Source organism: Diplotaxodon limnothrissa, linkage group LG12 (genome assembly GCF_057381915.1).
Source record: "Diplotaxodon limnothrissa isolate DT_005_m linkage group LG12, D_limnothrissa_male_GT1.1, whole genome shotgun sequence".
Taxonomy (NCBI): domain Eukaryota; kingdom Metazoa; phylum Chordata; class Actinopteri; order Cichliformes; family Cichlidae; genus Diplotaxodon; species Diplotaxodon limnothrissa.
In genome coordinates this window covers 20714179-20728033 of record NC_140607.1, presented here as the reverse complement: position 1 = coordinate 20728033, position 13855 = coordinate 20714179, and the positions used below count along the sequence as shown (strand labels likewise).

At 40.1% G+C, this 13855-nt stretch overlaps 1 protein-coding gene across 1 annotated transcript; it reads right to left on the bottom strand.

Annotated features, from left to right (window-relative positions):
- Positions 1-4327: 4327 nt before the first annotated feature.
- ankrd13a (ankyrin repeat domain 13A) lies at positions 4328-12870 on the bottom strand. The gene is made up of 15 exons (XM_085368241.1): positions 12600-12870; positions 11397-11532; positions 10981-11105; positions 10847-10892; positions 10359-10502; positions 10077-10266; positions 9326-9392; positions 9156-9237; positions 7506-7567; positions 7288-7418; positions 7038-7195; positions 6784-6912; positions 6505-6665; positions 6333-6397; positions 4328-6071 (listed from the first exon to the last, which is right to left on the bottom strand). The coding sequence occupies exons 1-15, from the start codon at positions 12705-12707 to the stop codon at positions 5873-5875; spliced, it is 1803 nt and encodes a 600-aa protein (XP_085224367.1). The 5' UTR covers positions 12708-12870; the 3' UTR covers positions 4328-5872.
- Between the last annotated feature and the right edge of the window lie 985 nt (positions 12871-13855).

The following is a 13855-nucleotide window of genomic DNA, read 5'->3' as shown; positions in this document are numbered from 1 at the left end:
GGTAGGCTAAAGAAGCTAAGGACTAAACCACCAACCTCCTGACTAGTAGGCAACACGTGTTATCTCCTGAGCCATCTATTTGTTGGGTTTTTGTTTAAAGACAAGAAGCAAAATCAACACAGGAGACAAAAGATAACAAACCTTAAAATTAAACAGGAAGTAAACAAAGGAGGCTGAAAAATACATGAATATTCACAAATACGAAGGCAGGAAACATAGTTAACATGGACACATGAGGACTGGACATAAAGTCAGAGACGAGGGAACACTGCAGGACAAAGACATAAACACAGAGAAACAGATAGGGAAACCACGATGATCAAAACTACTATTATACATGAAACAAATACATGAAAGAAAACACAGGATGAAAAACTGAAAGTTATCACTGGGGAGTTATAAGAAAAAAATGGACTCAAACACTCATAGATGCCACAAGAAATAAAGCTTGTAATCTACTAGAATAAGGAATGCAAAACTTCAAACACTTGTATTAACAATAAAAGGAATTAAAACTCCCAAAATAACCAAATTCCTCAGGCGGCGACCTCCACAGCTCATTTACTTCTGATTCCATCCCCTTCCAGAGGGTCCTTTCACTTGCCTAGCCCTGATATTCACAGATGGCTGAGGTGATCCTAACTGCAGCAGATGGTCTGATGACACTTGGAGGTCTAACTGTTAAGCAACTCAACTGACTGATCATCTAATTTACTGCTGAATTAAAAAAATACTTTCCACTGATTAAACTAAAATTTAATTTAATTCGGTTTCTATATTGCTAAGTCATGTCAGCCGTTATCTGAAGACACTTTGCATCGTACTGAAAAAGCTTTAAAAAACACACAATAATGATTTGATAATGATGAGTCCTTTTATATTTTTGTGTTAAGCTTAAGGTCATAACTTTATGATTTTAAATGCCTTCCATTACAATACAATTTCTGGCTTCATGCTATTATGAAATGCTGTCTTGTTGTGATAAATGTATCCAGGAAGCCTTCGATTTTACATTCAGGTCACCGTGACTGACATTTCTTAACACTCATTATGCCTTTCTAGCATGTAATCAACAGCTGTACGAGTTTGCAATGGTGTGCACTTGTCTATAAACGATGAGATTATACCCCAGTCACGCAGAGTAATTATATTAAAATATAACTTCAAGGAGCTCAACCTTTCTAACGAGCCTTCTTTGCTCTTTGACATTTCAGAAACTGAGAGTGTGAGAGACACCACACGACTGTTTTATGTTGCGGAGAAGAGAAAAGAGTTTGTACACTTTGTATTTCCACCATCCTGAAGCTTTCAGTGTCAGAGCTGCTGAGAGTCTACAGTTAGCTCAGCTTACTAGGCTGAGATGAATAATCTCTCAGTCTCATAGTTGAGCTGTAACCAGTCAAAGGGCTATTCCACGAAGCGTGTTCATCAAACTCAAAATTTTAAAAACAAGCTCAGAGTTGTTAATTTAATCCACTTTCGGGAATAGGGCCTAGGGGAGACTGGGACAATATGTTCACACACAAGGCAACAAAGGGCGAGGGAGTTGGTGGGGACACAGCTGTAGACACCTACGTTACGTGTGAAAGATAAAAAGACTGAAGGAACAGAATAGGAAAGACTGTGGGGAGGATCTTCATCAATATGAAAAGCTCTCAAACGTATTAAAAACAATTCAAAGTACAAAATGCATGCGCTCCTTCGTCTTTTCCAAGACGTCCAGCTGAATTCTTTGCCGGGCCCATTCTGGACCCCGGGCCTTTTGTTTGACACCCTTGTTCTGGACAGTTTCACGATACAATAATCCAACGGCGTTAGGACCCAGATCCTATAGCGGAAGAAGAAACCCCTCGCTGTCATCCTCATCCTCCATCTCCATCCTCCACTGCTAAGATGCTGCATCTTCTCACACAAGCTGCAGTAATGTGCTTTAATGCGCTGGTTATCGCTCAGCCCGACGACTACAGGGTGGCCGAGAGAGCTTATGTGGTCCTGCAGAAGCAGAATTTAGGTGAGAACAAATGTGAGGCCTGTGGAGGGGCCGTTCAATGATCCCGACATCCAGGTGTAAGGTTCAAGGTGTTTATTTCTCTTTAGTCTCCAGCGACCACAACTATATACTGCAAAAGAAACCTTTAAACCAGTGTAACCAGTTAACCCGTCGCGCTTGTCTGCCCGTTAGTCTGTTTTTATTGGCTGTGCTTGTGTTTTTGTCCTTACAGTCACACTGGGGAGTGTCCTGGCGGTGGTGCTGGTGCTGATGATCATTATGGCTGTCTGCGTCTACAAACCGCTGTCTCGTCGCTGAAATCTGGAGGACATATGAACCGAGAGACAATCCTGTTCTGTCTGCAAAGTTACACCCGCTCTGTTGCCGTAACCATGTGCAGATGGGAACCGACTGAGGGAAAAGCAGCTGCCAAAAAGCCCAGTGTGCGCAGTTAGTTTATAAACACAGATCAGGCGTAACTTTGTGAGCACTGATGGTGAATAACAGTGATTATGTCTTCATCATGGCACCTGTTGGTGAGTGTGGGCTATATTAGGGTGCAAGTAATCATTATGTCCTCAAATTTGGTGTGTTAGAAGCAGGAAAATGTGCAAGCATAGGTGTTTGAGTGAGTTTGAGGGCCACTTTGTGATAGCCAACTCTACTGAACATCTCCAGAATTGCGGGTCTCTTGGGCTCTTCCCGGTGTACGGTGGTCAGTTTCTATCAGAAGTGGTCCAAGCATGGAGGCTCACTGATGTACGTCAAGAGTAACGGCTGGCCAACTTGGCCCAATGCAACATTTTCACTAGCCCCCCCGAAGGTGCAATTTGAGCTACAGTAGCTCAAATTGCACCTTCGGGGGGGCTAGTGGAGTCCATGCTTTGATGGTTCAAGGCTGTTTTGGTAGGAAAAGAAGGACTAACGCAGTATTAGACAGGTGGCCATAATGCTATGCCTGATCAGTGTATCTTTAATGTCTTTAATTTATCTTGATCTCAGGTCAATTATTAATATAATTTAAAGTGAACACAGATACAGTGGAGATCAAACATCTGAGACTGGGCCTCATGTTTCCAGCAGAAAACTGCTTTACCACTATCACCTGTGTCATCTTCAGGTGATAGTGGCAAAAGAAACTGAATCACATTTTATGACTAGACAAAGATCGCAGATTAAAACTTTCCAGAAATTGCTCCATCTAAACCTCGCTGTTCACTGTCACTTAAAAGCAACTCCATCACAGATAAGGACATTTCTAAATAAAAAGTAGAAGAATAAAAAGTGCAGTTGAAATAACCACGCCTAGTCTGGTCTCAGAGGAGGAGCGGTGGTCTCTTGGGTTGGGTAGGTGTGTAAATGCGAGATTTGTGTCAGTAGCACAAGGGTATATGCGGAGAGAGAGAGAGAAGGATAACAGTGCATTAAACCCAAAGTGCTCTGGAGATGGATACTTGTACTGAGTTGATTCCACCCTGACCAAGGAGAACCACTGGTTTCATCAGAGACATCCTTCACCCTTCTGGTTTTGGAGAATATTATTACTGCTAAGGAGCCAACACACCGGGCTCGCAGGAACTACTTTAAGATGATACACATCACAAGAAACTCCTTGAATCATTTGCTATTAGCTGTTATCATTTTCAAATAGGGGGTAGATATTCTGAAATTCAGATTCATTTTTAAGGCTTTTTGGCTCCACTGCATATTAGTTTATGTAAAATTGCTTTTGTAAATAGAATGAGACAAAACTGATTTAAAATGCTCACCTAATGGCACAAGTAGTAATCTGGGCCTGTATTTTATAAAAAGAGAGCACCATGTGTTATTTATTTGGGTTTCAAAGCTGGAAATTTTGTGATTGGTTGTATTTTTTGTTTGATGAAAAGCAAAATTTCTGCAAGCATTAAACTTTGAGATTAAAAAGTGAGAGCAAGTTATCATTGCTGTCTTTGTTTTGATCTGGTCATGACTGAACCTGATGTGCAGGATAAAATCAAACAGTAAATGGACTGGTTTTTATTTAGTGCTTTGTTACTCTGCGCACTCAAAGCACTTTCATACAGCTCGCCTCATTCATACAAGCACTTCTATGCTTTTTCTATGTAAGTACTTTCTATCTAAGACTCACACTCTGGTCATCAGTCCATCACAGAGTTCACACATAGAGACAGGCAACTATTCATGGTCACACACACCACATTAAAAAAAAAAAAAAAAAGAAGCATGCAGTAATGGAAATAAAGTGCTTTTATTTCACAACATTTTGAAAACTGACACATTCTCTGAAACTTTCAACCTATTATAAAAAAACCTTACAGCTCAAATGGCGCACTGCAAAGATTTTCATTAAATTAACTAAAGCTACCATTTTCAAATTTGACTTTTCAGCAGTTTGGCAACTTGATCTTTACAGTTAGTAGCTGTTCAGCTGAAGCTTCTGATGCAGTCAGTCGCACAGACCTCTGATAAAGTGGTTGGTTGTCAGTAAAAATCATTGACAGTGGTTAATGAGTGTTACTTGGCATCACACAGCTGAGACACCTTGTTTTTCAAACTACAAAATTTTAAAGAAACTCATTTAAACAGTTTAAGTCTGAGTTGCACTGCATATAAATTTTGCCACGCTTCAGCTCCACCACGTGTTATCAGAGCGAAGCAATCCTTGGCACATGCTGAAGAAAAGAAAAGGAAAAAAAAAAAAATCAAACCCCAACGTATGGCGCTCATGCTTGACCTCAGGGTCTGTGCTGCTTTCCTTCTTCCGCACAGAGGTGTTGAGTTGTTCATGGATACAAAATGTAGACTGCCCTTTGGAACTACTGCTTCCCAGCTGCATGACTATTATAAATCCACAGACAGACTGGTCTTTGCTATTGCATTTCTGAATTGAGGTGAAGTTGCTCAGTGAGAATTTACAAAAAAAAGAAAAGAGAAGTCAATTTTCACCAGAAGCTCAAGACAGGAAAGGAAAGCCAACCACCCCCTTTATCCTTTTTCGAAAAAAGAGATACTACACCATGCGGCTAATTTCAAATTTCTTTCAAAGCAACATGCTCTACTCCATCTGTAGAGAGTACATTCACAAAGTACAAGAAGACACATTTACATATGAACATCTGAATCAACCCAACAAACCTTTCCAACTTAACACTGGCATAGTGTTCTTATAGAACGATATGCTAGAGTGGTACCATATTAAAATCATTTACCTGGCTAACTTCTGTCAGTTTTACAGCTGATTAACAAAGTTATTCCAAAGCAAAGGAACAAAAACAAAACAAAACTGCTAACCCTGAGTTTTCTGCTTTTCAGTGAGTCCAATATCTTCAACCAAGTGACTATGTAGGGAGACTTTACAATGACAGCACTGCTGTGTTTGTTTGCCGGGGCCGCGAATATCACATTTGTGTGCCGACACTATATGAAGTCACCTTTGAGCAGTCAGTCAAACTTTTTTTGTTCACAGAACCACGTTACACTGACTCAACCCTCACCCGAGACAACAGTGACAGAAATACCTGCAAGTTGCCGCTGTGAGTCTGAACTGAAACAAAGAAACTGAATAAATAAAAAGTAGAACCCATCCAGAATGATCTCAAACAGTCCAGGAAAGAAGCGTGACGATGGAGACACTATACTGAGATAGAAATATACAAAAAAAAGAGTATACTCTTACCAAAATACCTTCTGAAAAATATTGGATACAGACAGTTTGATTTTGGCTGTGTAAGAATTATCTGTTGTAGAAAGAGATCTGCAGTTGCATAGTTGATGAGAGTGGTTAGGAAGGAAAACTGAGGTGTGGTGGTTGCTTTCTGGATCAGCAGAATTTGTATTATTATAATTATTATTAATATTTATATTTCCCTCTTATTCCCTTTATTTCTCTGTGAGCGAAAGCTGCAATATCCTCTCCAGCTCCTCTTCCTCTTGTTTCCTCATTCTCTCTTCTTCCTCTTGAGCTCTTGCAGAAAGCTCCATTGCTAGACGCAGGTCTGAATCAGGGCTAGAGGCAGAGGCAGAGCTGGGAGGGCTGGAGGTGTCTCTATAATCCACCAGCACCCCCTCTGGGATACTCCTAGAAGGTCAACAGGATAAAACTGAGATTCACCTTTTTTCCTGTTGCCTTTACTGATGCTTACAGGCAGCGAGGCAGAATATCATCCTCACAGGTGGACACTGAACAGACTTAAGGTGCGCAGAATAAATATGTGATAAAGTTTGACTAAAAACACTACAAAACCAACCATGTGAATCCCTAGGCCTCCTAAGCTGCAAGCACCTTCTATTAAAACACTCAGTAACAGAGTTACTTGTAACACTGTTAATCTGTTCCTACCTGTCACTCTGGTTAATCGGCATTACATCAGCGAAGTCCCCATCAACATGATCCCAGAGCCCCTCCTACAAACACACAAACACCAGGGGAAGTTACAGTCTTCAGCATGTGGGGAGGGGGGGGGGGAAATTTGCATGAAAAAGAAGTTTGTGTCAGTGACGATTGCTCTGACCTGGCCAGTGCCTTGACGAGACTCCAGGAGACTCTGATGGATGGCGTACTGTAAGAGCTCCTCATCGTTATTGGACACAGGCATGTGGCGGCTTCCCCCGCGACGGTGATAACTCGCAGGTACCTCAAACACCGAGGGACACACCTGGAAAGGAGGTGGTGCTGGGTAGGGTGGATAAAAAAAAACAAAAACAAAAAAAAACCCAGTAGTTGAGCAGTTTAAAATGACAATCGTGCGTTTTGTGTTTAAATATTCTGGATAAACCATCTGCTTTCCAACCTGCTGCTTCATCGTCTCCTGTGGATGTTGGTGTGGCTGCTGCTGATGTGTTCGCTTCCTCCTCAGTGCTGCATTTATTTACACTACCAAAGGTAATCTTGGCATTAAGCACATGAAACAGGGGAATCTCTGAAAGAGAGGGCCACATGAGATACCAAAGTGACAACAGAAAGGGTATCAGAGTGCTTCTGCAAATCCAAAATTTCTAGTGAAAAAAATAACAATAAATAAAAATCATAAAACTGCAAAAATACCTATTTTAACAGGAAATCCAGGAGGGAATTTCAGGGTTACAAAGTCTCGTAGTCTTGCAAAATGGGAACTCGTGCGAGCCATGAGGTCGATAATGGGGGTTACCTGCTCCACCAGGGAGAGGGGATGGTCCTCACTCATCCACAATGTTCCTTTGAATCTGCGTGAGAGATTGCAGATAAAGTGAAACATTAAATTCCACAATACAACTAGGAAAATGAGTGGACTGGAGTTTAGAACACTTGAAATTACTTCTGTGTTCGAATGCTCAGTTCAATAGGACGGCCGATGTCTCGTTTCACAAGGTCAAAGTCGGGATCAAAGTATTCCTCTGGAGTGATCGCAGTGGGATTGTTGGCAGTTGCATATTCGAGAGTCAGGTCCTACAGAATGATGAAGTCGCAAAAAATAAGCAGGTGCATGGCAACAAAATGTATCACGTTTACAATAATGCTGAAGGAACAACTTACTCCTTGCGCATTTATGTGCTGCTCCACAGTCCCCAGTAGAGACTCCAGGATGTTTCTTTCACCTTTGGAAAGACCAAAAACAAAAGAAAAGCAGCCAATCAGCACTCAGATTCAGTTCTGTTATGAGTGTAAAGAAAAGTTGACTATAACAACATTCAAACCACTTCCCTGACATTTTGAACTGGCAGCAGATTTCATGTTGTTTTGAAAGGCATCAACAATTAAACTTTATTATTACTATTATTTTATTTCGCTGACACTTTGGGTCCTTTGGGTTAGTGGATGGGGCATCCATGGATCTGCCTCAATCAGTCAGGGATACATGTCAGAGAGGACGACCCTGCCAGTGTTGGTGCTGGTGTTTAGGTGAGTGATACAAGGCAAAATAATAGCCACATTAATACTAGAGCGCTACAAAGCGAGATCAATTGGTTAGCGAGCTATGTCAAGCTTAAAGTTGGAGTTTTTGGTGTGACAAGAGCAGCTCTCGTTTTACCTGGCTAAATCACTATGGTAACTTGTGCTGAATGAATAATCTTGTGGGGCAAAGGTTATGTTTAGAGTTTCAGTTTAAAATATACCACGACTTCATTGATTCTTTTTTCTCCTCCCGAAGGGTAGGTGTATGGATTTGGTTCTTTTTTAGTATGCGTTTGTTAGCATTCTTATCAAGATACCTTTTTCTTGAGCTGATGTCATTTTGGTAAAAAAAAACAAAAAAACAATCAGGTCAAGGTCACACCAAGTGTGAAAAATTAATTGTAAAAACTTTATATTACCCACAATTTTTATAGATCATCTTCAAACTTCACATAAGTACCCAGGTTGCCTTCACCTTCATTCTTAGCACCAAAGGCTAAAGTTCACTGTGAAAAACGCATTCCAAGGAACCTGTCAAAATATATACTCTTAGAATATATCATGAGAGTAATATTCATATGAAAGGGCATGGAGGGAGCTATGAACCAAATACGACACGCTATGATGTCACAATGACACCATAACAGGCTGAAAACCGTGTGCTGTAATAAAGACATCATAAAACATTGAAGTTTAGTGTAGCCCTCGCCCTGCAGAAGGAGATCTCCCTGAGTGCTCTTGTTTACAGCTTGTTTTCTCTGCTGGGAGGATGGGGGAAGTTAAGTTATTAAGCCCTACCTTACTGATATAATGAAAGAAGCAAAGCTGTAAAATCACAGCAGGTCCCTTAAAATTTGCATATATTGTTTTGGCGATGCAGAAAACGTATAAATGTTTTTATGCTTGCTTCCAATCTGCTGATAAGTCTCCTTTACACTGCAGGAATTGCAGCTGCTAGAACACACAACAAACACCAAAAATGTTTATTAAACTTAAAAAAAATAAATACAACTTTGATCCACTGACAAATTAAAGAAATTTCCATGTCTGCTTTATTTGTCTGTGCAGAGCCTGAAGCAGAAAGTCTGGCTTAACAGATCCGTTATCATCAACTAGGTTCTAGGTTTTGTGAGCCAGCTAACACAAAGAAAGCCCGGCTGTGTTGAGCTTCTTTCAAAGGATACTTAATAATTAATGCTGTCACTGATCAGTTCATTTAAACTATGTGCTGAAACCCCCCCCAAAAGCAAACAAAAACAATATATATACTGAAATACTTAAAAACTGTACTTTTTATCCTGGCTTTCTCCTCGTCTGTAAGATGCTCCGTCCGTGTCCTGATTACCACATTTACATTGTTCACACTGAAAACCTGAGAAAATGACAAAAATACAATGTCAGGTAATAAAACCAGCACATTTTATAAACACATTCTGGTTTGATTTATAACTTCTCTATACCTTCGCTTCAAATCCATTGACTACTTCAGTTTTATCAGCTCTCCAGCCCCAAATGCCAGACTTAGTCCTGTAGGAAAAACACAAAACAAAAGACTGGTATATATCCAGAAAACATAAAACATCATAATAGAAGAGATTCATCGTTGTTCTTTAGATTCAAATACATTCACAATCCAACAGTGCAACAGCAACTACTAATGTAAGGATAGCTGAAGTAAGATGCCGTCTGTCACCTGTGTCGTCATCATCATTGTGATAACATGTCCTCTAGCTGGATGTTGAATAAACAACAAAAAACAAAAAAAAGTACTAAATATAAATATTGCATTTAGATGCTACAGTTTCCAGAAGGACAGACAAGAAAAAGCTTGAATATCTCATGTAAAAATTCCATAATAACTCAATATACTGTATAATAGAGAATCATCTACCCTGCTATTTTAACATGTTAGATTCTGGTTTGACGTGTTAATTTTGAAAAATTTAAGAATATTCCATGTAAGGCCTCAAAATATTTATTATCTTATACTACTGGAAATGTCATCCATAGATCAGAGGTGGTGATCATGAACTCTAATGGGTTACACAGTAACCTGGCTCAGGCAGTAATTCCACTGAAACAAGATGCCATGAGAAGCCAACTCTCGTGAAGTAGCATAGCTTTGGAGTTCTGTCGCAGCTTATCAAACAAATTTAGATCCTTTCCTGACATGAGGAAAAACAGGAACAAGGAGGAATAAATGCCTCTTACCTCTCAAAAGCAATATCCTTTGTGTCCAAGTAGGTGTTGACAATAGGAGTCGTCAACCTTTTTGCAACTTCCTGCTCAGCTGGCTGCATTGACTCTAACGTCACATCCTCCATTTCTTGGGATATGTTGAAGCGTTCGATGTCCACGACTTCATCATCATGGTTCACCTCCATCAGCTCTGCAAATGAATCTGCAGACACGCAGACAGGGAGTCGCTTAGACCATTTTAATCAAAACAGCAGCAAAGAAAACTCGTCTGTGTGAGGGAGTGTAAACACATGCCATCTCCTCTGAAGATGTAGCTTCTACGCCCTCTGATCCAGGTCATGTTCTCAAAGCCTAGAAGAGTAACATCCACTCGCAGCGAGGCGCCGCTTTTCCAGATGCGGCAAACATCACTCGGACAAACCCGGGACACGAGAGGAACTGCGAAACAACAGGATACAGAAACAAAAAGCATCCATACGTGAAAAACACCACTTAAGCAAACAAATACTTCACCTGCCATCAGGCAGGTATGTAGTTTTTCCTGTGTGACCTGATGAAGCCGCACAGGAAAAGTGTCAATCTTTAAAAATAGACTGCTGCCTTAAGTAAAAAAAAACAACTTTTGAAACCATCCCTCTTTTGCATACTGGATTTCTGATAAACTAGCTGTTTTTGCATGAACATAATACTATTTATACACTTGTCTACTTTAAAAATCTACTTAAAAAATATATATTTCCACTCACAAAAAAAAAAAAAAAAAAAAAAAAAAAAAAACTTACTCCAACTGGTGAATTCCCATTTCATCTCCATATAGAAGTCTGGAGACTAGAAAGAGCAAAAGAAATGTTATAAATGTTTCCAGGCACACTTACAAATGATGACAAGCAAAAGGCAAAAATATATGAAGTCACACCACTCGGATCTTTGACAGCAGCTCAGGCACTCCTCCCAGGGCAGTGGAGGCTTTGAGGTAGTCTCTGCGTTGAAGCACTAACTGAACCATCTCTGGATCTCCTGTGCTGACTGCTTCCTGCAGCACTGCCCATAGAAAGTCAAGCAGAAACAAACCACTAAACCTTTTAATGCAACAGCATCCGTTTCCTGAGAAACGATTAACCATTAAAAACCTCAGCAATGAAATTAAAGACCAAAGAAACCATTTTACTGCTGTGGTAGGAGTTGATATTCTTGGATAAGTATATTTACAAGAAACCTCATCAACAGCAGATGACGGGTAGAGTTATAGACAGCAGGGATTGAAAATCAACCAACAAACCAATCCAAATCCTAGCCCTCCTTGTCTGTTATGTAGCTAGCTTCGTAACAAACCTGTCCAATTATTGGCATTTTCTTTAGTCACTTGACCGCCATGTCTCAGCAGGATTCTCACTGACTCCAGGTGCCCGAGTGATACAGCCAGGTGCAGAGGTGTTCGGCCTCTGGGATCCACAGCCTCGATGTCATTCTGAAAAATAATAAGGTGCCTGTTTAGATTAAATACTACCGAGCTGACATAACAACCTCCAAGCGATTACTATAACCAGTGCAGTCAACAACATGCAATTTGGTCATGGCTAACAATGATATAAAACTGCTGGAGTCAGTACAGAGGAATCATAATAATTGTATAGTTTGGATGTATAAGCCCAACAAGGGCTGAAAATTAGGAACAGCTATAAACTCTTTGTGCGGCACATCAGTTTCATGCTCTGTACTGGAACTATGTCAAACTGCATTGTCCATTTTAAGTAAATAAAATACACTCTCAAGCACGTATTGAGGTAATTATCGGCGTAGGGATGGGAATCTAGAGCTTATATTATTCATCGGATTATCATAAACCCCCCAAAACATCGAATCTTTTCACGACACATGGCATGTTTTTCCAAAAGTTGCAGATTGCACAACAGTGACACCAGACTCGTGATAGCGGCACTTTTTACACACCTGAGTCACATGCAAGCTTATTTCCCCCTACACTTTGTCCAAGCAGTGAAAATGAAACTGAGTTGACAGTAAAAACCAATCTGACCTATAAAGAAAATCAATAATGGCATTTGCATCAATAAACTCTTATCAATACCCATCCCTAACACTTCTTATTGTTTGAGCTACTGGATCTCTCCATTTTGAAGCTAAATAGCAATGCCGAGTTACTGTAGGTAGTGCAAAAATAAACAACAAATCTATGCATGCGAGTGATAAAACACGTACTGCTGTCTGTTAATCAGTGTATTTGAGGAATCCAGTGAAATGGGACAGAAGCTTACATTTTAACTGGAAACAAGCTACCAGTCTGTACCGGAAGACTTTTGGGGTTTTTTTGTCTTTTAAAGCTTTCAAACTTATAGATGCATAAAAAGCTGCGCTACTCAGTGTCATGTGTATGTGGCTGCCTGCGGAGCATCTGTAAACACCACTGGCCTTCTTTAACTGCCTGCCTGCGGAAATTCAGCAGCTCACTCCTGGCTTAGTCCGGCTAGCTGAGTATCGGTGCCAAAGTTACCAACCTCGCCAGTGGTTTTAACCAACCTGCGTTGATGTTAATAGCTGCTCCAGCTTCCTGTAGTCATTCTCCCACACTGCGGAATGTAGGGGAAACTTCACCCTGATGTCTTCGCTAATGTTAGCCATGGACATCTTCCTCTTTCTTTCAGTGCAACGTTAGCCACCCTCTAACAACTGGAGCCATGAGAAAAGCTGGGACAGCCACAGTAGTTACGCCAAAAAGCTTTGATCCATGCCTTTAATGTCTGACAGCAGCGTCGAAGGAATAACCAATCCGGTGACCAACTTCCCCCCCCAAGCCTTCCCCTAAATAAAACTTTTGAACAAGGAAGTGCCAGGAGTAGTTCCCAGCAACGACAGGGGTGTTCTATATAGAAACAGACTCGCAGTCCATTAAATATCGCCTGATTAAGGTAACCTAATGGTCAATTTTAAAGGAACACCTTATATACGGTTTACAAAAAATCATTTAGGCTAAAAACAAATGAAACAGCACTCGTAGTTAAAATCATCGCCTTAAAAAAATAATAGACAGTCCCAGTCTGGAATCAACCATTTAGCATGTCGACGTGGGGGTTGCAGAACCTTCATTGTTAGTACTATGACTAAATAAAGTGATTTCTATATTGTCTAACTTTGGTTCCCATATTTTGAATTCTTGAAATGTAGCGCTGCTATATCGTGCAGACATTAGCTAAACAAACCATGTAAATTCCCAGAAAGTTAATTGTCCTATTATGCCCTATAACATTGAAATGGGATTGGCAATATTACGTTTTGAGAGAGGGGGTGGATGCGGGTTAAAAATCGAAATCTGTACCGCCAGGTTATAATGTACATAACTTTTAAAAAAAATGAACTTTATTTAGAACAATAACAATCTCAAAGAGACAAGCGACATATTAAATCAATCAGAACAGAATCACATCTCCTGTACTATAATGTACATAACTACGCCTGCTAAATTTAAAGATAGTATATAACGTTGTATGTATCCGGCTTATTGTTTAAAACTTCACAAATCAATATTAATTAAAAACTCATCTGTCTCAGTTACGTTCGGTGCCTTTTTCTGCTCTACGCAGTCAAATTTTAATACATGATTTAATACACATGACTGTTTTCACGTCTTGTATCTGGGTTGGTCACTTGCCGTTTTTGTTTTTTTAATCTAAAATTGCATCAGTGTTAAAGATGTACAAAGCGCGATTTAAAAGGCTGTCGGTAGGTGAACATGTATGGAGATTAATTTAAGACATAAAAAATACTACAGTGTACTC